Raw genomic sequence first — 21,949 nt, 5'->3', positions numbered from 1 at the left:
ATTTTGGTCCTTCAACTTTTATTCAAATACATATTTGTCTCCAAACTTCCATCCGTTGGTCAACTGATCTCTCTCTCTCTCTCTCTATTTTTTTTTTCAATTGCTTAACGAGGGGTCCGAAAGTGAAACAATATGAGATTAATTTAAGTAAAATTTAATAGTAAAACGTCACAAAGGCTTAGTAATACAACCCAAATAAATGCACAAAAATGCACTTATCATGGATCCCACATTGTTATGATATAAAAATATACAAACTATCATGTATAAGCTTGAATTACTTTGATGGACCTTTTAAATTCAAATCCAAATCTTAATAATTTCTATTAGGCTCATCAAAATATTCATTAACATTTACAGTGGCGTGCTTTAACTTAAAATAGAATTTCAAAACTCCAATAATGACGTGTGTGAAAGAAAAATGACTTCTTGACAAGAAGTCATTTTTCTAACTCAGGAAGAGAAGATAGAAAAAGGGACCAAAAGAATCCAAAAAAGTACTTGAAAATTGTATATAAGCCGACCCGAGTTAGTCTTGATGGGGCCCACAAATGTACAGAAGTTAGGCTTCTTCGCTTCTTATTTCTCTGAAGTTACTTATAAATTGTCCACACCTTTCCTTTGTGAATCGTGTGTTCAATTAGTGATTTAGTGCTTGTCTTTTCCAACTATCTCTCTCTCTGCTATACAAAAACTTCTCTGTCCTTCACAACTTCATTGCCCATAGACTTCCAAGTTTTTTCCAGGTACTTTACTTGCATATTTTGTGAGTCGAGATTGTACAATATCATGAAATAACTATGTGTTGTACTTGGTGTACATAATTTATGGGATGTGAGGGGTGTGGCATAAATTATGTACACTAAGATTTACACAATTATGTACAATAAGACTTTTCCTTTAACTATGTATGTGAATGTGGATTGCAGGGAGGTTTTCACATTGAAAGAAAAAACAGTGAAATGACCAACCAAAATGTGGTGATTTCTGAGGCAAAAACAGGACTTGCAGTGGCAACTGCAGTTGCTGTATCTGAATCTAATTTCTACTCGCCCGCCATGCCTAAGCCACTGGTCGCAGCGAATGGCTACTTTCCAAGAAAAAAGTCGATTAAAAAGCTTGAAACTAATGGAGGAGGAGGTGCCAGGATTAATGCCTTTATTGATTCAATGCGGGCTTCTTCACCAACTCGTCGAGCCTCTGAAACCGAAGATCAAAAGTCTTGGATTGTAAGCATACTTACAAGTACTTATATTGAAAATATGCAATTCTTGGCCTCATAATATATACTTAAAACAGATTCATCATCCTTCGGCTTTAAGCATGTTCGAGGATATCATGAATGCTTCAGAGGGCAAGGAAATAGTGGTGTTTCTTGATTATGATGGTACATTATCACCCATTGTTGAGGATCCTGACCGTGCTTTCATGACTAATGAGGTTAATCAATTTCCTCATTAAACAAATCTTCACTTAAAATTCATTCCAACTTACGTTTATTAATTTCGATCCATTTTTAATTATAATCAGATGAGAGAAGCAGTCAGGGATGTAGCCAAATATTTCCCCACAGCCATTGTTAGTGGAAGGTGCAGAGCCAAAGTGCATAATTTTGTGAAATTATCAGAGCTTTATTATGCAGGGAGTCATGGATTGGACATTCAGAGACCAACAAAAGGACACAAAAAACAAAGAAAAGTTAGTCCCTAATGGTCCATTCAGTACTATAAATTTTGTAGCATAATTTATATATATATATATTTATTTATTTTTATATCTGTTTAGGGAAATCAATCTGTCTTCTGCCAACCAGCCAGAGAATTTTTGCCAATGATTGAAGAGGTTTCCATCTCTTTCACTTTCATGGGAAAATTCCAAAATTTTATTACTACAGTGTCTCAATTCTAATCAGTCAATTTTCAGGTACACAAAATTTTGTTGGAGAAAATGAAATTTATCCCAGGAGCAAAAGTTGAAAACAACAAGTTCTGTCTGTCCGTACACTTCCGTTGCGTCGATGAAAGGGTAAAAAAACGTTCTTTAATATGATGCCATTTCAGATTTTCTTTTGACGCATAAATTTGAAAGAAATTTAATTTCTTTTTCCGTTTATTAGATATGGGGCGAACTAGGAGAGCAAGTTAGGGAAGTGCTTAAAAACTATCCAACGCTCAGATTGAGCCAAGGGAGGAAGGTTTTGGAGATACGTCCCGCTATAAAATGGGACAAGGGGAGTGCACTTGAATTCTTATTAGAGTCGTTAGGTGAGAGTCGAATATTAATTTTTAGTTGTGATTGATATCAATCCCATGTTTACTTGTAGTAGTAATTTTATTTTATTTTAATACTTTTTTTTTGGTCAATTGGATCTTCAGGCTATGACAAATCAAATAATGTTTTACCAGTTTATATTGGCGATGATCGCACCGATGAAGATGCATTCAAAGTACATTCAATTCTCTCAGTTGAGATTTCTACCATAAGAAAAGTAACTGATGGTGACTTTTGTTTATTAGGTTTTGCGCAAGAGAGGACAAGGTTTAGGAATTCTAGTGTCTAAAGCTCCTAAAGAAACAAAAGCCTCGTATTCTTTGCAAGAACCATCCGAGGCAAGTAGAATGAAAATGCTTTAGATTTATTTAAGGAGGTTTTGACTTAATTTACATGTTACATTGTTAATGCTTTATTATTTCATGTTTTACAGGTTATGTACTTCCTCAAACGTTTAGCCGAATGGAAAAAATCCTCCTTACCAAGGCATTAGGATGAGCTCGCCCTCCACAAACATAGAGGAAACATTCGACCCCTACCCTCAAAGTTTTATTAGGGGTACGGGTGGTGCTGAATTTATGTACCTAATTTATTCGAATTGTAATGATCCCAAAGGGAACCTTTCCTTTTTTTCTTTTTTGGATATAATGCAAGAGCATTATTCAAGTTGTTATCGTTAAAAAAATGTATTCACGTTGCTATAGTTTGCCTTTTCGCATGTGGGTTAAGATGTTGTCTTGATCGTAGATATACACTTAGCGACCAAATCATACGACTCTAAATAATGTCGAAAATCTTTAAAAATGTGCTAAAAAGTATAATAAGCTTCAAAAAAGGCCAAATGGAAAACTCCTTGCACAAAATGTGAAAATCTTAATGAGAAGGAATAATTCTTTCTATCCAGGAATTTCAATTCAAAATTACAAATTGTCACGCAAAGAATCAAAAGTATATAATCCAAATAATCAAAGCTGGTCAATATAATTAAGCATATTGGACTCCTACTTCTTGATCTAAGAGACTAGGGAAAAGAAAAAAAGAAAGAAGGAAGCCACAAACACTATTTGAAATTATATTTAATTTTATTCACTTAATATTGTTTATTACTATTCAATTCTTTACAAGATACATGCTAATAATAAATTTTAATTTCTTATTAGACAATATTTTGTAGAATAACAAACAAGATTTTAACTCTTTTCTTCTTCTCTAATATTATTCAATTTGGTTGAAATACCAAACACGTTTGCCATTCCATCTTAATGGACATAATTCCATCAAGTTCGCTTTACATTATACTATCCAAATAATACTATCCCTCACATTATTAAGTTGAGAACACTAAATTTCTTTGTTTTTGGTTAGTTTGGCAGGATTTTTGCTTCTTGTAGAAGAATTTTATGAGAAAATTACCTTTGGCCAACTTTCTTATAAGCATTTCTAGTTAGACTAAATACTTTAAGAAGAGTATTCAAACATGTTTAAAAACAGTTTCTTAACCTCGTAAACTTTTGACTTTTTCAAAATCTTGATATACGGGCCCTAAGTAGCTAATATAAGGTGTATTCCTTTGGAACCATATATGATAAATATTAAAACATCTTCACATTTGCCCCCCAAATCTAGTATAATTTTAAAATAAGTACGAACAATTACTCATGCATATATACTCGTTGCAAAACCTCCAACGACGGATGGTGTAGATGAATTGGCACAAAAGATATATGCACATGCATTGATTCATTCAGACATTAAAGGTTGATAACTTTAGGCAGTAAAACACTATTCAATTTCTTAATTAATCATGATTTTTTTTAGTTTGTAAACCATACTTCCACTATCTTAAACAATAATTAAGGGATCTTAATAGTTGTAAAGACATGTTGGAGTCAGAATTAACAGCAAGATTCAACCCAAAAAAATTAATGAATACATACTTGCAGGAAATTAAGGTTTAATTATATTTTATAATATCTTGTGTTTATCCATTGCGCATTTAATTAATTACAAACATAAATGCGGAGAATCCAAAGATGATGTATATCCATCTACTAAACTAAATCCCAGTTTGATTTAGCCATTAATTAAAATTTATTATATTTTGATATAAATTAATGAAATATACAATTGAAAAATGGATAAAAAAAATTGTAAATATCATGAAATGTATAATTAAATTTAATTAATAACTTTGACTGACAGCTAAATCTCAACTAAAAAATCAAGTTACAGATATGCAATATGACTGCATTTAGGGTATGGTAAAAAAAAGTCAGATCATGAACATTATTGTACTTCAAGTTAACTGAACCAAGATGTTCTGTCATGTCTTAGAAGAATAATAGATCAATTATTGGTAGCATAAAGGCATATTAGGCAACTATCTTAGGCTGTCAATGTGTGATTCTTAGACTGCTACCATTGTGGCAAAGTCTAGTCTCTTAAGAGTCCATCCTGAAAAAAACAAGCGTGCTCGATGGACAGGGCTGACTTGGGCCCTATCCGTCTAGGGGTCGATGTGGCGCCTCTCGTTTATAAGGGGCGCCACATTGCCCCCCTTTCGAACAGCTTTATTCCTGAAAAAATATTAACCCTAGGAAAAGGGTAAAATAAAAATGTACTAAGTTACATGCATTGGTAACACTACTAAAGAGAGATGAAGATAGAATGTGTAATAAAGTGACAACAACAGTCAAGAATAGACAAGAAATTAAATATAACATTATTTTTTTAACTTAAATATAATATTATTTAAGATGAGCAAGTAAAAGTTTTAGGTTCAAATGCGTCGCGAGCTTTTTGAATTATTCATATTTTAGGCTTTAGTATAAAAAGGGGGAAAAAAAATCTACCCTACCTATACATAAAAGGGCATATTGAAAACTATTTAAATAATATGCATGTGACTTTATCAAATAGTTTAAGTTTTTCTATCAATTGGTTCAACAATATAAAACCAAAAAGTTGCCGAAATTTTTCATTACATATATAATATGTTGGGGAAGTGTTTATATATATAGAGAGAAATAAGATATCGATAAGTAGATGGTACTTTAAATTTCTATAAAATGTGCGGAAAAAAATGTTTGACCAAAGTGTTTATAAATACTCTTCAAACCCTAAGAAACTCATAACTTAAAATTTCTAAAGAAATGCAAATTGCTAGTGGACAAGTGATCCTAGGAACAACATATAAAATAAAGAAGAGATCTTGAAAAAAATTAAGATATTAGATCCTTAATGGGTGGAACGAGGGCATTGCTCTTGGACACAAGGACAAGTCTACACTATTGGGCAGTTGGATTCGTGAGAGCCCACCTCAAAAGATGAAAAGAGTATATTAAAGGAATTTGTTAATGGATTCAATGCCTTTAACTTTAACGATATATAATATTAAACAGTACTGTGGACTCTTTAGATCCTATAATTTTAAGAAAAATTTTGAGGGGTTGATAAACTTTTCAAACTGAAATAGGCATTCTCAGACGATTAAATAAAGAAGATTTTAATTTCTTTTTATTTAAAATCTGTCGACTAATCATACGAGACGTGGAATAATGGTTTATATTTTGCAGAGGGAGTTAGGTAGTGAAAGCGAAAACCCACTAAGATGAAGAAGAAAGCCATTGTTGAATTAGGAGTTGGATTCCACTTAAAAAGTGTTTGATTTCTGTGAAGAAGACATGGGGATACCAATTACATGCTTCATTCCTATGTAGTTTAAAAAAAAGAACTACTTTTTCTTAGACGTGTAAAGTATGGCTTCCACTAGATTCAACCTATAATTGATGCCCTAAATCGAAATAAACTAAGTGCTGTAAACACCAATTATTGATGGAAAAGAAACACATCCCGCAAGAACCACCTTAACCTCATAAATCCGTTGCCAGGTTTTGATAAAAATCAGTTTTTAGTATGTTTTGATAAAAGATGAGGAAATATATAGATAGATTGTTAATAAAAATCGCAGATTCCATTAAATGTGTGATTGAAAATAAAATTTAAAAAAATAAGTTTTAAAAAATGGGGACCAAATGTGGACTAAACAAACCATTAGCATCTTTCAATCAATTTATTCAAGAAAAATTCCAATTTAGATCTTCTTTATGGTTATGTATTTCAAAAAATATTTTATGCCCAATACCAAACTTTTTTTTTTCTTGATTATCGATTCTATGTCCAAATAAAGGAGGATGATTTATAATATCTTATGCCAAGAATCCTTATACATATTTCGTTAGAGCATCTTCTGTGAGCGGCATTGCATCCGACCTCATCTAAATATGTAACAATAAATCGAACAAAATATCAATATGAGATTTATTTCTTCGTCTTATCGTTTTCTACTTCTCACGAGGCAAAGGGTATGTAAGAAAACCCTGCATTCAAAAGTAAAAACATGCAACAATAATGCCAAACACCTAAAACCTAAAACTCCATTATAAAATACTTTGGAGACATACATTATTCAGACACAATAAGAGTCTCTACCTTTGATTATATGCTGTTCTGGATGGCTATGTTGTTGATAATTTTAGTACCTCGCTGTAGAGTACGTGTCGAGCCAAGAGATTGAACCCCACAACGATGCTTGAGAAAAGGTAACTGCTCTATAATTAGAAAAGAAGAAAATTCTTTAATGAAATAATGGGTGGCAGTTTATACTGAAACTGGACAGCTAGATTTCCATGTTACAGTGGCTTGAATGATTGGAGGAAGCAGAAGAAAGCAGTGTTGGAGTAATAGGGAGATAAGAATATAAATTAAAGCATTTAGTAACAGATTAAAGAATTTCTGAATATAATGTGTCCAAATAATTTGTTCTCGAGTGTTTATCTTTTCTTTTTTCCTTCAAATTAATTGCTCTTGATGGAATAGAAGTGTTTATTATTCATGCACATGCGGTGTCAAGCATCGACGGCACAACATTTCTAAGTTAGAGACAATTTCTTTCAAATGTGGGCTCCAGATGCATAATTAAACAACTGCATTATTGGATAACATCAAGAAAAAATTGAAACTTTTACTTGCTACTTAGTCCTTTTCGTTTTATGACTTATGATGAAACGGATTTAAACTATATCTACACGTAAAGGAATTATATGGCAGGGCTTCCACTTCATGTAGAAGAGCTTCTGGAGAAAATTACGTTAAGTCAACTTTATCTAAAAGTTCTCTTAGTGAGATATATAAATCCAGAAAAAATTGAAACTTTTACTTGCTACTGAGTCCTTTTCGTCTTTATCATTAGGGATTTATCCATGATCATAATGCCCCAAACTTCAAGCTTCTTAGTTTTTGTTTTCGATTCTCCTATGCTAAATTAAACTATACGTTACAACTTACATCATTTTCAAAATTGTATTCTGCTATTTGCTAATAAGAGTTAATTTTGTAAGGTTCAAATTAATTTAATGACAGGACAATCAAATAGGGAGAACATATCTCAACTCTAATATTGAACCACGATATCTATATTACAAATGATAGGTACAAAAGTTCGAATTTTATTTTGGGACATGTAAAACTTCAAAATCGTCTTAAAATGATATTCACCTCTACCAATATTGTGCAAATTGAAATGTTAAGGAACTTGTTTTATGACTTATGATGAAACGGATTTAAACTATATCTACACGTAAAAGAACTATATGGCAGGGCTTCCACTTTATGTAGAACAGCTTCTAGAGAAAATTACGTTAGGTCAGCTTTATCTAAAAGTTTTTCTAGTGAGATAAATCCAGAAAATTTTCCAATCAGGTTCAAAAGCAATTTCTCAATTTTCAGAAGCAACTTCTACTTTTCAAAAACCTTGCCAAGCAGGCCCTAAATTTCTGGATAAAAGGTTACAAATGCGATTGGGCTAATTTATAAAATAGTCCCTTGGATGATAAACATCCAGGCCCATTTAGCAATTTGATCAGTAGGCCGAGGTAGTCCTTTGGATGATAATCGTTCAGTACCAATTAAATATTTGATCAGTTACAACTTGGGCCGATGTAGTCCTTTAGATGATAAACAGCCTAGACCACTCTATACACAGATCAAGCTTGCTGGTCCAGATTGAATTTTTTATGTAGGTAATGGAAGTCCAGGACCACAGAACTTTGTGTACTGAAAGAACCAACTTTCCAAAATAGTTCCTTCCTAAGGTTCCGTTTGATACACATTAATGTAAAAATGAGAATGAAAAGTATAGCCGTTACGGATCTCATACAAGAGATAGAAAGTCAAATATGGTGACTTGATGTGATGGATAACGGTTATATTTTTTATTTTAATGAACAAATAATGGAAAAAAACGGGGGCTAAATAAATGAAGCAACTACAATTGCCACTGTTTTGGGGAAGTAGAAGCAGAACGTTTATATTTTTTTAATCTCCTTTTTATTTATTTATTTATTTTTGTTTTACCTTTTACCCTTTTTCATTTTCTCTTTTGTATTTTTAAAATTTTAAATGGGGGTACAACGGTCTTTTTAGCATAGATATTGAAAATTTTGCCGTGATTTATTACAAAACAATTATGCTGTTTCCCTAATCCTTGACCAATATCACTAATCATTAAAAAAAAAAAAAGGAATAAAATAAGATAAAGCATTTCAAGTTATAAAAGTTTTCCTATATTAATAAACAAATAATACTACTATGACAAAGAAGTTACATTGTGTACACATTTCACAACATCATTAGACTGCATTTGCATTTGCATTTGCATCGCAATTAATGTCTTAATAACAATTTTTTCAAAGTTCAATTTTTTAAAGTATAAAATTTTGAACTCTGATCACTCAAGAAATTTCATTTGGGTCGTTTTAATATAATATTTTTAATTTGATGTTATCATTAAAAATAAGAATTGATCGAGTCTAAGTTCGAAAATGTCAAACATGAAAAGAAATGTACACAAAAATAAAAATGAAATGATAGAAAAGAAAGGAAAGAAGAATTGGTAAACGATATTGAAATTTCCCACGCGACTTCGTAAAATAAAACAATGTTGACCTTGTCGTTAATAGTCAAAATTATTTGATGTTCCTTTCACATTTAAAGTATCAAAATATTATTAATATAATAAAAAAAATAAAGAAAAACGATCAGCTTCTTTTTTTTTCTTTTTTTTCCTGATATACTTATTAATTAAATAGAACTGGACCCATTACCCCCTTTGAATCAGCAAGAAATCATCACGTCCTAGATTATTGTGAAAGTTGCAACAACAATTTGTATTTTATAGTTCAATTTTTTGTTTTAAAATTTAATTAATAACATCAAGAGTGAGTTTATCTCCAATATATAAGTATTTTGACATAGTCAAAGCTTTAACCACAATTACTTAAGCATGGATATTGTTCGAACCTCGTTGGTTCAACTTGGTAGATGATCAAATGACTCGTTGAACTAAAATAGGGACCTCGTAAGCATGTGAACTTAATAATATAAGTTTGTCTGATTGGGAGACCATCTTCTTGAACATGGATAAAAGTCGATCAACTATATTGGAAGTCACATATAAAAGAACATACAAGCTAAACATGCAACGAAGATAATCCAACGTAGCTAAAGTGTCGAAGTAGGATGCTAAAGTGTCGAAGTAGGATGAAGACTCACACAATTAGTCCTCTCGTTTGGCCCTCTATCCCCGTTTGACTCAATTAAAAAAGTTAATTAAAATTCAAATCAAAGTCTATAATTGAAATTTAAAACTTTTCAATTTTTCTAGAACTTACTAAAATTTTGATTTTATACAAATCAAGGGAGGCGAGGATGGAGAAAATTTTTAGTGGGATAATCGCACCGTTCTACATGATACAACAGTTGAATGGAAGGATGGGCCACCGATGAGATGATAACTTTTCATTTGATGATCGCACCATATCCTTCTAGAATTTTTCTCCCCGTTGGGCGAAGTAGAGGACCCCACATCTAACTGGTCAACAGTCAAATCGCGCTTCTTTAAGTGCCGTGGTGTTCGAGCCATTCACATGACATGACAAACTCCCCATATTTCCACCATTCCCTATTCTCATTCATTTCAGTTATCGCATACCCAGAAGAATCTCATAAAGCAAAAGGAAAAAATGGCCTACTTGCCGGATGAATCCGAATTCGACTGTTTCGAAAGCTTACCCGACCCGATTGTGCTCCTCATCTTCAACAACATAGCTGACATCAAGTTTCTCATTCGCTGTCGATCAGTTTCCAAGCGGTTCAACTCGCTTGTCCCTCAGACGGATTCAGTCCTCCTCCGTGTGGACAGGGTAATCTCCGCCACCGACTCGGAGTTTGATGATGGTGTTTCGTTTGTTTTCACACTCTTCAAATCCTTGTACAAGTCACTTCAGGATCTCATTTCGCCACACAGGACTTCCTTGCCTGACCCGACCCGGTCACAGAACTCTCCGACCCAGATCCTTCGCGGGTTCAACGGGATAAAGAACCTCCGAATCGAGTTGCCTTCTGGAGACCTGAGGCTCGAGAAGGGAACAACGATCAAATGGGTGACGAGATTTGGGAAAACCTTGAAGAGTTGTGTAATTTTAGGGTTCAGAAATAGTGTCACGGGTTCGGAAGGAATGTTGGATTTTAATGATAATGATGGCGCCGGTGCTGGACTTGGAGCTGGAGGTGGCCTGAAAATGCGCGTTGTATGGACTATAAGCGCTTTGATCGCCGCCTCTGCAAGGCATTACATGATGCTGGACGTGATTAGCGAGCAAAATCATCTTACAAATCTCATTGTAAACGACAGGGAGAACGAGGGAACTGTAATAGTAGACAAAGACGGACTGCAAGAATGCCGGAATTTGTCCGTAGAGGAAGAAATAAACGAAAGCAGCAACTTGACCGAAGGCGGATTGTGGTGGAGGACTAATAGGACGACAGTACCTGCAGTGACAATGAGGATGAGGCACGAGGCAAGAATGGAACTTTCTGGAGGAATGATAATGGAGGGTGCCACATTGGTGGTGGTACGGCCGGTGAGCGGGGGTGGGGAGCGGGGTGAGGTGGAGGAGAAGAGCGGTGATATTGAATTGGCCACCGAAGCATTCGGAAAAGAAGGAATTTATGCTGAGGCTGCAGAGAGATTGCTCAAGAGCAGAACTTACATTCTTGAAATGAACTCCTTTTGATTTACAAGTTTGAATCATCACAGTTAATTGTTTTTCGTCGTAGTAAATTTTGTTGGCTGATTTATTGGCCACTCAGAAATGTTGTAGTATTTGTAAATATTAACGCTGTCTTGTATTGTTTAATGATAAATTGTTGTTGTTCAGTTTGTAAGTAAAAATATACGAAATACAGAGTATTTGTCATTTGGCCGTAATTCGAAACAAGTAGTACATGTTCAGTGATGAAACCAAATGTAACAGACTACAACAGGTTAATAGCTAAAACAGGAAATACTAGGCATAGAAGACCTATAATTTTTATTATTTTTTAATCACATATTTCATCAACTTTTATCAAAATTTATTAGAAATCTTATTTTTAACAAAATCAAACAGAGACCGAGCATTACCGAGTCACATTATGATCGAGGCATGGAATAGTGAAGTCCTGAAACATTTGCAACTTATGCTTGATGATGTGAGTTGGGCATCAAGACCCAAGATACTCAAGCCCTGAGAGGCTTTATATCCTCAGCTTGATGATATAGGTTGGGTTTAGAGGCCCAACTCCAAAGCCTTCGTTAAACGCTAGTAGTATAACTTGAAGAAGATGAAAAGTTGCACTTCTGCATGTGAATTGGACTTGACGTTGTCTATAAATACTATCACCAATGTCGAGTTCGTGGTTGGTGTTTAAAAATTCCAATTACGAGTTATATAACATGTGCTTGCAAGTTGCAAAGAAGGTGACAATATCCCTAAAGTCCCGAAGATGTCATGTGAAAAGAAGGTAGAGAATAATTGCTCATATAGAAATTGAATATCATTTATCATTCGATTATGTCTTGCATCCTAATCAGAATGGTCGAATTTGGAGTTTTATGATAACTTAATCTTAACTAATTAGTTGCCTTTGGGGGAGAAAATGGAAGTAATTTTCTCGATAAACCTCAATGTGCCCGACAACAACTTGACCTCTTAAAGTAATAATGTGCAAAAGTCTATTAAAGGCTTCAATTGAGCAGACCATAGATTAAAGTGTTGAATTTAGTTTTAATCATGTTAAGAATCGATAATTACAATCTAATAAATTAAAAGAAACGAATTCATACCTGCGGAAGCCATAGAAACGAATTCATACCCGCGGAAGCTATTGTTGATATGAATAATTGTTGTAATAGCAGTTAAGATCTTCCCCTCCTTGCTCCTCACAAAGTAATAGCTATCAATGGAGAAGCCAATAAAACATCTGGAGAGGAGAGGGGACCTAGCCTTTACATATAGGAAATAATTTGAGCCGTCCCATTACGACTAGAATTCTAATTAGGGTTTATTTTCGGCCCACATACTTTAAACTACCACATAAAATTAATTACAATCCGTAAGGTGTAAAAGGCCCAATCGATCGCTTACTAAATTTGGCCCAAACACAAATATCATTATGAGCCATACATCTAACCCGTAAAATTTGCAATCCAATGTGAAGCCCACATATGGAATAATTAATTATTCCAACATTCTCCCACTTGGGCAAACATTTGATTGCCATAACAAAGTTTTAACACCCGTGTTAGATTACATAGGTAGCCACAAAGGTATAGCTCCAATGATGACACCTTACGTAACATGATCCGGTCCATCAAGAATATTAACACCGAACATGGAAGTCATTACACCAATTTAAGAGATGTAAGACCATTCCACAACTACAAATGTCAACATCCTTATCGACATGGATCCCCATCCTCCAACCAATGTGGTAGTATGTGGTATGAACTTAGCACCAAATGTGATCAAAACTGTGCTAACTCATATCGGTTCTCATAATGCTTCGAATCAAAATGAAGCCACGTGTCTTTAAGAGAGATTTATCTTATGTCTTTATACGTCATATTTCAAGATGCCAATAATATAAAAAGACATAAGTCAAATGCATGCTTAAAAATAGTTCATGGATAGGGAAAAATTTATTTTATTATCAGAAGGGGCTATACCCGAAAACATATGGGTTGCCTACGTACCCCGTAAAGGGATCAAGCTCAAAACGTAGTTCTTTATATAAATAACTCCCACTAACAAAAAATATCAAATGTTTCCACAATACCTATATTAGTAACATGTGTCTTAAAAACTTTTGGAGTGAGTCCCTTAGTCAAGGGATCTGCAACCATCGCCTCTGTATTGATATGCTCTATTTTTGTCTGTCCTTCTTTGACTCTATCTCTAACAACCAAATATTTGATGTCAATATGTTTTGATCCACCAGAACTTTTATTATTCTTTGAAAAGAATACTGCTGTATTGTTATCACAGTAGATAGTGATCGGTCTTGAGATGGAATCAACAACTTTCAAGCTAGAGATGAAATTTCTTAATCAAACGGATTGGACTATAGCCCCATAACATGCCACAAATTCAGCCTGCATAGTAGAAGATGCCACTAAAGTTTGTTTAGCACTTTTCCAAGAAACGGCACCATCAGCTAATGTAAAAATGTAACCTGAGGTTGATTTCAAATCATCTTGACATCCAGCAAAATCAGAATCTGAATATTCTACCACCTCAAGATGATTTGTACGTTGGAATGTAAGCATATAACTTTCAGTTTTCTTCAAATATCTCATAACTTTCTTAGCTGCTTTCCAATGCTCTTGTCCTGGATTAGACTGAAATATGCTAAGGACACTTACTGCGTAGGCTATATTCAGTCTAGTGCAAACTTGAGCATACATCAAGCTCCCCACAGTACTTGCATATGAGATCATCTTCATAGACTCCCTTTCTAGCTCATTCCTTGGACATTGAGTTTTGTTAAACTTATCTCCTTTTATGATAGGTACATCACCAGGTACACAATTCTGCATATTAAACCTTTCTAGGACACATCGTATATAAGCTTTCTGGGAAAGTCCCAATAAATCACGATTTCTATCACGATGTATTTCAATGCCAAGTACATATGAACCTTCTCCAAGATTTTTCATCTCAAAATTAGCAGACAACATTTTCTTTGTCTCATGAAGCAGCCCTAAGTTACTGCTAGCAAGTAGAATGTCATCAACATACAATACAAGGAAAATAAAATTTCTCCCACTGATTTTAAGATAAATGCATTGATCAATAGTATTTTCGACAAAACCAAGAGATGTCACAACCTCATCAAATTTCAAATACCACTGTCGAGATACTTGCTTAAGTCCATATAATGATTTGTTTAACTTACATACCAAGTTCTCTTTTCCTTTCACAACAAAACCTTCAGGCTGTTTCATATAAACCATTTCAGAAAGATCTCCATTCAAAAATGCTGTCTTAACATCCATTTGATGAAGCTCCAAATTATAGTGTGCCACAAGAGCCATGATAATTCGAAAAGAATCTTTCAATGAAACAGGGGAGAAGGTTTCAACATAATCAATGCCCTCTCGTTGAGTGAAACCTTTTGTAACCAATCTTGCTTCCTTTCGTTCAACATTTCCTTTTGAATCTAATTTACTTTTGAAAATCCACTTGTTATCTATAGCTTTAGCATCTGGAGGAAGTTCAACAAGATCCCAAACTTTATTCTTTTCCATGGAACTCATTTCATCTTCCATGGCAGCTATCCATTTATCTGCCTCAGGACTTGTCAATGCTTTATTATAAGTTACAGGATCAACAATATGCCCGATATTAAAATCGCTCCCTAATAAATATTAACATAATCATTAGGCAATGCAGATCTTCTTTCCCTTTGTGATCTCCTAACTTGTGGCTCAGGAACCGATCCAATCGTTGTTTGAGGAATTGGAGATTCCTCCTGGTTCCTCGGTTCTTCATTAACAGCTTCAATTGGTTGGGAACCAACTCTTTCCTGTATGACAGAAACTGGAACTACAACTTGATTAGGTTCAACAAGAATTTCTCTCAACGTGGAACTCCCAGTATCTCCAAAATCGTTCTCCAGAAACTTAGCAGTAATTAACTCCACAATTCTAGTGCCGCGATTTGGATAGTAAAACTTATATCCCTTTGATCTATCCGGATACCCAATAAAGTAGCCAGGAGTTGATTTAGGGTCTAATTTCTTTTCAAATGGATTATAAATCCTAACCTCAGTTGGGCATCCCCAAACTTTAAAGCGAGCCATACTTGGCTTACGTCTTGTCCATAATTCAAAAGGTGTCTTTGCAACAGCTTTACTTGGAATTCTGTTCAAAATATACATAGCTGTTTTTAAGGCTTCACCCCACAAATATTCAGGCAAATTTGTTCTACTCATCATACTTCTAACCATGTCTTTTAGAGTTCGATTACATCTTTCAGAAACACCATTCTGTTCAGGTGTCCCTGGCATGGTGTATTGGGGTACTATTCCACACTCTTGTAAAAATTTTACAAAATCACCCATATTTTGACCAGACTCGTCATATTTCCCATAGTACTCACCACCTCGGTCAGATCTTACAACTTTGATACTTTTCCCACATTGTTTCTCTACTTCCAGTTTGAAAATTTTGAATTTCTCAAGTGCATGTGATTTGTCGTTAATCAGATAAACATATCCATATCGTGAGAAATCATCAATGAAAGTTATGAAATATTTATTCCCACATATAGTGGAAAGCAAAGGTCCACTGATATCAGTGTGAATTAAGTTCAAAATTCCATTACTCCTAGTCGAACCCTTCCTCGTAGACTTAGTTAACTTTCCTCTTATACAATCTATACAGGTGTCAAAATCGGAGAAGTCTAAGGAAGGAAGTATCTCATCTTTTACTAATCTTTGCATTCTATCCTTAGAAATATGACCCAATCGCTTATGCACAATATAGAGGATGATTTACGAATTAAAGCCCTTTTCTTTGATACATTTGTAACACACGAGACATCACCAAAAGAAGCCAAAGATAATTTATATAAACCATCACATAAAATGCCATTTCCAATCAAACGAGAATCATTAAATAACTTAACCATTCCATTACCAAAATTAAATGTAAAACCACAAGCATCAAGTTTTGGTATAGAAAATTAATTCCGTCTCATCTGCAGTACATAAACTGTATTTTCCAAAACAAGATAAAAACCAGACTCTAAAGTTAACTTCACTACTCCTATGAATTCAACCTTCACTTGGAATCCATTTGCAACGCTCAAGCTTACTTCATTCTCACTTGGCCTCCGTTTGCTTATGAACCCCTGCAAGGAATTCGCAATATGAATACTAGCTCCCGAGTCTAACCACCAAGAATTCAAAGGTACATCTACTAAAGAAGACTCAAAACAAACTAAGGCCAAGGGAATACCTGAAGAACTCTTCTTCTTTTCCAACCAAGTCTTGAACTTAAAACAGTCTTTCTGCCAGTGACCCTTCTTTTTACAGAACTTACATTGATCATTTTTCTTTATAACTGCTTTGGGACCACTAAAATTATTATTCTGCTGACTTCGATGGGACTTATTACTCTTACGAAACTTAGATTTATGATTATGAGAAGGCCCCTTATTCTGTGATGGCTGAAAGGCTAATTGCACAGTTTCAACAGTTTCACGCCGCATCCTATACTCTTCTTGGGCACACACTGCTATGAGATCATTCAAATTCCACTTATCCCGCTGAGCATTGTAAGCAACCTTAAGCCGATTAAACTTGCTAGGAAGACTATTCAAAACATGATAGACCAGGAAAGGCTTCGCAATGGGAATGTCAAGAGCCTTTAACTTAGATGATATATTTATCATTTTCATGACATGCTCCCTAACACCACTTGTACCATCATATTTCATCCTCATAAATTTATCCATCAGATCCCCAGTTTCGGCTTTATTAGACTCAATAAATTTTTCTCCTGTGGCATCCATAAAACTTTTGGCATTTTCATTATCAGGGATGACACCTAGAATGGAATCAGATATCGATCGCTTAATGATTTTCAAACAGAGTTTGTTAGCCCTTTCCCACTTTTCATGCTCGGCTACATATTCAACGGTACTTTTATCTGTGGATTTCTCAAAATTTTTCTCCATTGCAAAATCCAAGCCCAAAAGACCAAGTGCTATTTCTACGTCTCGTTTCCATCTCACATAGTTATTCCCAGTCAAAGTTTCAATAGCAGACAATTGATTCGAAAGAGACGAGGCATTATAAACTGTGGAAACATAAAATATCACTCTTAATATCATCCAAACTTAATGCATGCAATCAAATGGATGATGAAATATCCAACTAATTAATATGGGCTATTAATTAGATAATCTGTAATTTAAATCGAAACATATAAATTTTATTACGGTAAGAGCCTAAGTGCATCATCATAAAGTCACCTTTGGGTCGACAATACAACATGCTATGAGGTACTCTTAAAACACATCATGTAGCCAGTTAACAAAATTACACTGATTTTCGAAATACCAACACCTTGGGCAGAAGGAAATTTCTAAACCAAAATAAGCTCATTAACTTTATCATGCCATTTTCCAAAAATATTACATATAATAACACCTTTGGGCAAGATATTATATGCAATAAATCAAAAGTTGTTGGGCAAAAATATATGTATTTTTATTGTAGAGAAAATTGAATAAATAAAAATGAGTGTGCCACTTTGACAGCTACCACCCATTTTTATTTCAAAATATTTCTCTTAGTGGGAAAACAAGAATCGTCACAAGGCCCATAGAAAAATTCAATCACAAAATAATAATCATAAATCGATGAATGGCAAAATTCATATGTGATTGAGAACTAAAATTGGCAACAAAATTTTAATATATAAAAGGTGAAATTTAAACGAACAAATAATACAACAATAATTATACATTTAACGAAAATATAAAAGTTGTCAATTATTATTATTATTATTATTTTAAATGGGTCAATTTTAAATAAAATTTTAATTTGGATCAAAATTGACCCTTTCCTTTAATTGTGGGTGGGGGCTTGCAATTTTCAAAAATTGCACACCATGCCCCCGTCCCCAAAACACCCGATCAGATTTAGAAAACCTCAGAATTTTTTTTAACAGCAATCTAAGTCTGCAATTAAAGTCGGCCGCCCGTTGAAATAGATTTGGGTACGGGCGACTCTTAGCACAAACTGACTGAAGACATCCATCATCCCTCAACACTTAATGACTGAATCAGAAAAGAAGACCAAGAGCATAAAATTATAAAATTTTCTAGAGGAGACAAATGTATCAACAAAGATGAAGTAATTAAACGGTCAAAACTAATGGCAAAAGACAGAGAGGTGGCAACCAGTTGGAAGAAGGGGGATATATTATTATTAACGCCCAGCTGATCCTCCGTTGGTGGCTACATGGTGGAATTGTTTTTGCTTTTTCTTTAGGTTAGAATTAGGTTTAGGGTTTGCATTCAGTCGAGAATTCGAACTCGAAATCTTCTTCCCCATGTGGACCCAGCTAGATTCATTTTGACTAGCAAACAAAGCTGACGCCATAATTGCAACGGTGCAGCTCAGCTCCGACGAATCTCCAACAAAATCTGTCCAAAAACATATATATAATCTTTTTTCAATTGAAAACGACTCAAACACCACGTGCTAACCAGAATCTTCGCCAAACTTTAAAAAACTCCAATCACCAGTCGCCGACTGCTAGCCGTGGAAAGATGGATACGAAAAATTGCGGGGGTGTAAAGAAAAATCGTGCGGGTGTAAAGATTGGGTTTTTGCTGGAATGAGCCCAACTAGTTTCGTACATAGGAAGCTATCAATGGTTGAAACCCATTGTCGAAACCCTTGAAGGATGTTGCGTGAAGAATGTGGCGTTTTGATGGCTTACGTCTTCGGCTTCTTTACTGAATTATACACATATGCACACACGAAAATATAAATGCACAAAAACGTGAAGTAAAAAAAATTTCATGAAGAATTTCGATCTTAACATGTCGCTCTGATAACAATTGTTGAATTTAGTTTTAATCATGTTAAAAATCGATAATCACAATCCAATAAATTAAAAGAAACGAATTCATACTTGCGGAAGCCATTGTTGATATGAATAATTGTTGTAAAAGCAGTCAAGATCTTCCCCTCCTTGCTTCTCACAAAGTAATAGCTATCAATGGGGCAAGCCAATAAAACATCTGGAGAGGAGAGGGGACCTAGCCTTTATATAGAGGAAATAATTTGAGCCGTCCCATTACGACTAGAATTCTAATTAGGATTTATTTTCGACCCACATACTTTAAACTACCACATAAAATTAATTACAATTCGTAGGGTGTAAAACGCCCAATTGATGACTTACTAAATTTGGCCAAAACACAAATATCATTATGAGCCATACATCTAACCCGTAAAATTTGCAATCCAATGTGAAGCCCACATATGGAATAATTAATTATTCCAACATAAAGTCTATTCAGTATGCTGGACTTGTGTATATTGGCCAAGCCAGTTGATAAATTCTTGCTTGGAATTAATACGAACTGATTTATTTTAGAGAAACAGTGAGTGACAAAGCTTCATTCGAGATTGAACCCTTTCCAATCGATGATCATTACCCAGGAAGGAAAGGCTGCTGGAACTACGGGATACTATCGAATGGACCTTGGGACTTGGTGATCAAACACCATATAACTCCATGTCACATAACAGATTTTTCAAATTATTCCTTCGATTTCCTCCATAAAATAAAACATTTATTCTATTCGTACATAACTAATTTGGTGCCACGTCATCTATGTGAGGTGGCCACCCCATTTCTCAAATGCTTTATCAATCATTCTTTAGAGTTTTTATATTCTTATGTACATTTTAGATGTGTTGAGAATCTACTTATATATGCACAGTGGGAAATTAAAATTATTTCGATTCCCACCGAGGATCCCTTTGTGTTTAGATAGAAATCGTGATAAAGATTGTACTTTTGAAAAATTCTGCAAATATTTTGCTTTTCTTTTCGTTCTAGCAATATTAATTCGCCATCCACAGTTGTCCAATTGTTCAGCCTCCAACGGCGACCCACACAGAGAATAAGATTGTAGCTACCAGGATTTTTTCCTCTTGTGCTAGCAAGAATAATTATGAGAAAAACCATATGGATTGAAAACCTTAGCCATGTATTTATATATAAGCCCAAACGGGTCTGGCCCGATCCGGTCCAATATTTAATTAATCTATTTAAATAAATCCGGTCTGTGAATTAATTAATCCAATTAATTGATTCGAGCCTATAAATAACCAACCCAATTAATTAATTTATCCAATGATTGTTAAATTAATTAATTGACAAATTGCAATCTTTCAATTCTCTTTTGTGTGTGGCCCATCAGGTTCCCGATCACGATACCTAACGACGTGAAATATTATTTTGATCTAATCAAAATTGATAAACTAAAACGCGCTTTTAATTTATCGTCAATTCACACTCGCCGTCCCAATTTAACATCTAGCAATGTGTCAGGACAATACATGTGACAGGAAATGTCACGTGGTATAACAAAATCAAACTTGTTCGTTTACTATGAAACTATAATCCTTTCGTCAATATGATCCGCTCAATTACGAGATATGAAAGTGTGTCAATCTCAATTATCGATCATATCTTTAACTCCACTATTAAGTCAATATAAGTCGAAAACTTCTTTTCGACTTATGAGTACACCTTGGCCAAGGATTTCATCATCGACTTAATTGAATGAAACACAAATCATAATCTTCTACTATCTAAGAGTGACGAATCCTTTATTGATCAATCACCACTTTCATACAGTTAAACCTCGAAAAAGTAATACCCTCGGGATCGGAAAAAAATATTCATTTAGCGAGGTTATTTATTTATTATTTTAGAGAGATCTTTTCAATATAAAATATGTACATTGTATATGGTAAGAAAAATTAAAAGACACTAATCAAAGTATTATTTGAATCTAGGGAAACTCAAAAGTTTTAATGAATCTTAATGTCTCTAAAAACTAAGTTCACGTACATAGCAAATGAAAAGGTTTAGTCTTTACCTATAAAAGCTAGATGTTTGGAAGACATATTCCAAGCACATACAATATTTTGTTTCCCCTCCAATGTCTTTTCATCATTTGAAAGGAGTAAAAAAATCAACTTTAACCGATAAAATGAGGAGTGCAATATGTGAGCATAAGAAAGAGAATCCAACTATTAGCCAAAAAGATATGCAAGCATGGGTGCAACAAAGTTTGATTTGACTATTAGTCAATCAATAATATCGAACACTCTCAAAAGGACGTCGAAATATTTGTCAAATGAGATGAAAAATAGCGATGTTAAAAGGCACAAATCGACAAAATACCCTGATTTAGAGAAAGTTTTGTATGAGTGGTTTCTTCAAAGGCAAGATAAAGTGAACATGTCTGGAGAAATTATCCAAGGAAAATCAAAAGAGCTTTTGCAAAAAATGTATGGTGAAACTAATCTAGAATTCAGCTTTTCTAGTGGATGGTTAGAACATTTCAAGGCAAGATATGGAATCAAATCTTACCAATGTTTTGGTGAAAGTGGTTCAGTTATCATGGAAAACATTGAAAATGCTTTACTTGGAATACGATCAAAACTAGACCAATTTTAGTTGAAGGATATTTACAAT

At 34.2% G+C, this 21,949-nt stretch overlaps 2 protein-coding genes across 2 annotated transcripts; both read left to right on the top strand.

Annotated features, from left to right (window-relative positions):
- The first annotated feature begins 628 nt into the window (after positions 1–628).
- LOC111408877 (probable trehalose-phosphate phosphatase J) lies at positions 629–2,985 on the top strand. The gene is made up of 10 exons (XM_023038692.1): positions 629–746; positions 930–1,229; positions 1,300–1,440; positions 1,531–1,698; positions 1,786–1,842; positions 1,924–2,025; positions 2,117–2,264; positions 2,376–2,446; positions 2,517–2,609; positions 2,705–2,985. Exons 2-10 carry the CDS (start codon positions 963–965, stop codon positions 2,762–2,764), a joined length of 1,107 nt encoding a protein of 368 aa, XP_022894460.1. The 5' UTR covers positions 629–746; positions 930–962; the 3' UTR covers positions 2,765–2,985.
- Positions 2,986–10,247: 7,262 nt separating this feature from the next.
- LOC111408876 (F-box protein At1g22220-like) lies at positions 10,248–11,599 on the top strand. The gene has a single exon (XM_023038691.1). The coding sequence runs from the start codon at positions 10,353–10,355 to the stop codon at positions 11,403–11,405; it is 1,053 nt and encodes a 350-aa protein (XP_022894459.1). The 5' UTR covers positions 10,248–10,352; the 3' UTR covers positions 11,406–11,599.
- Positions 11,600–21,949: the final 10,350 nt, after the last annotated feature.

This window comes from Olea europaea, chromosome 14, assembly GCF_002742605.1.
Source record: "Olea europaea var. sylvestris chromosome 14, O_europaea_v1, whole genome shotgun sequence".
NCBI lineage: Eukaryota > Viridiplantae > Streptophyta > Magnoliopsida > Lamiales > Oleaceae > Olea > Olea europaea.
This window is presented reverse-complemented; position numbering and strand designations above follow the sequence as displayed.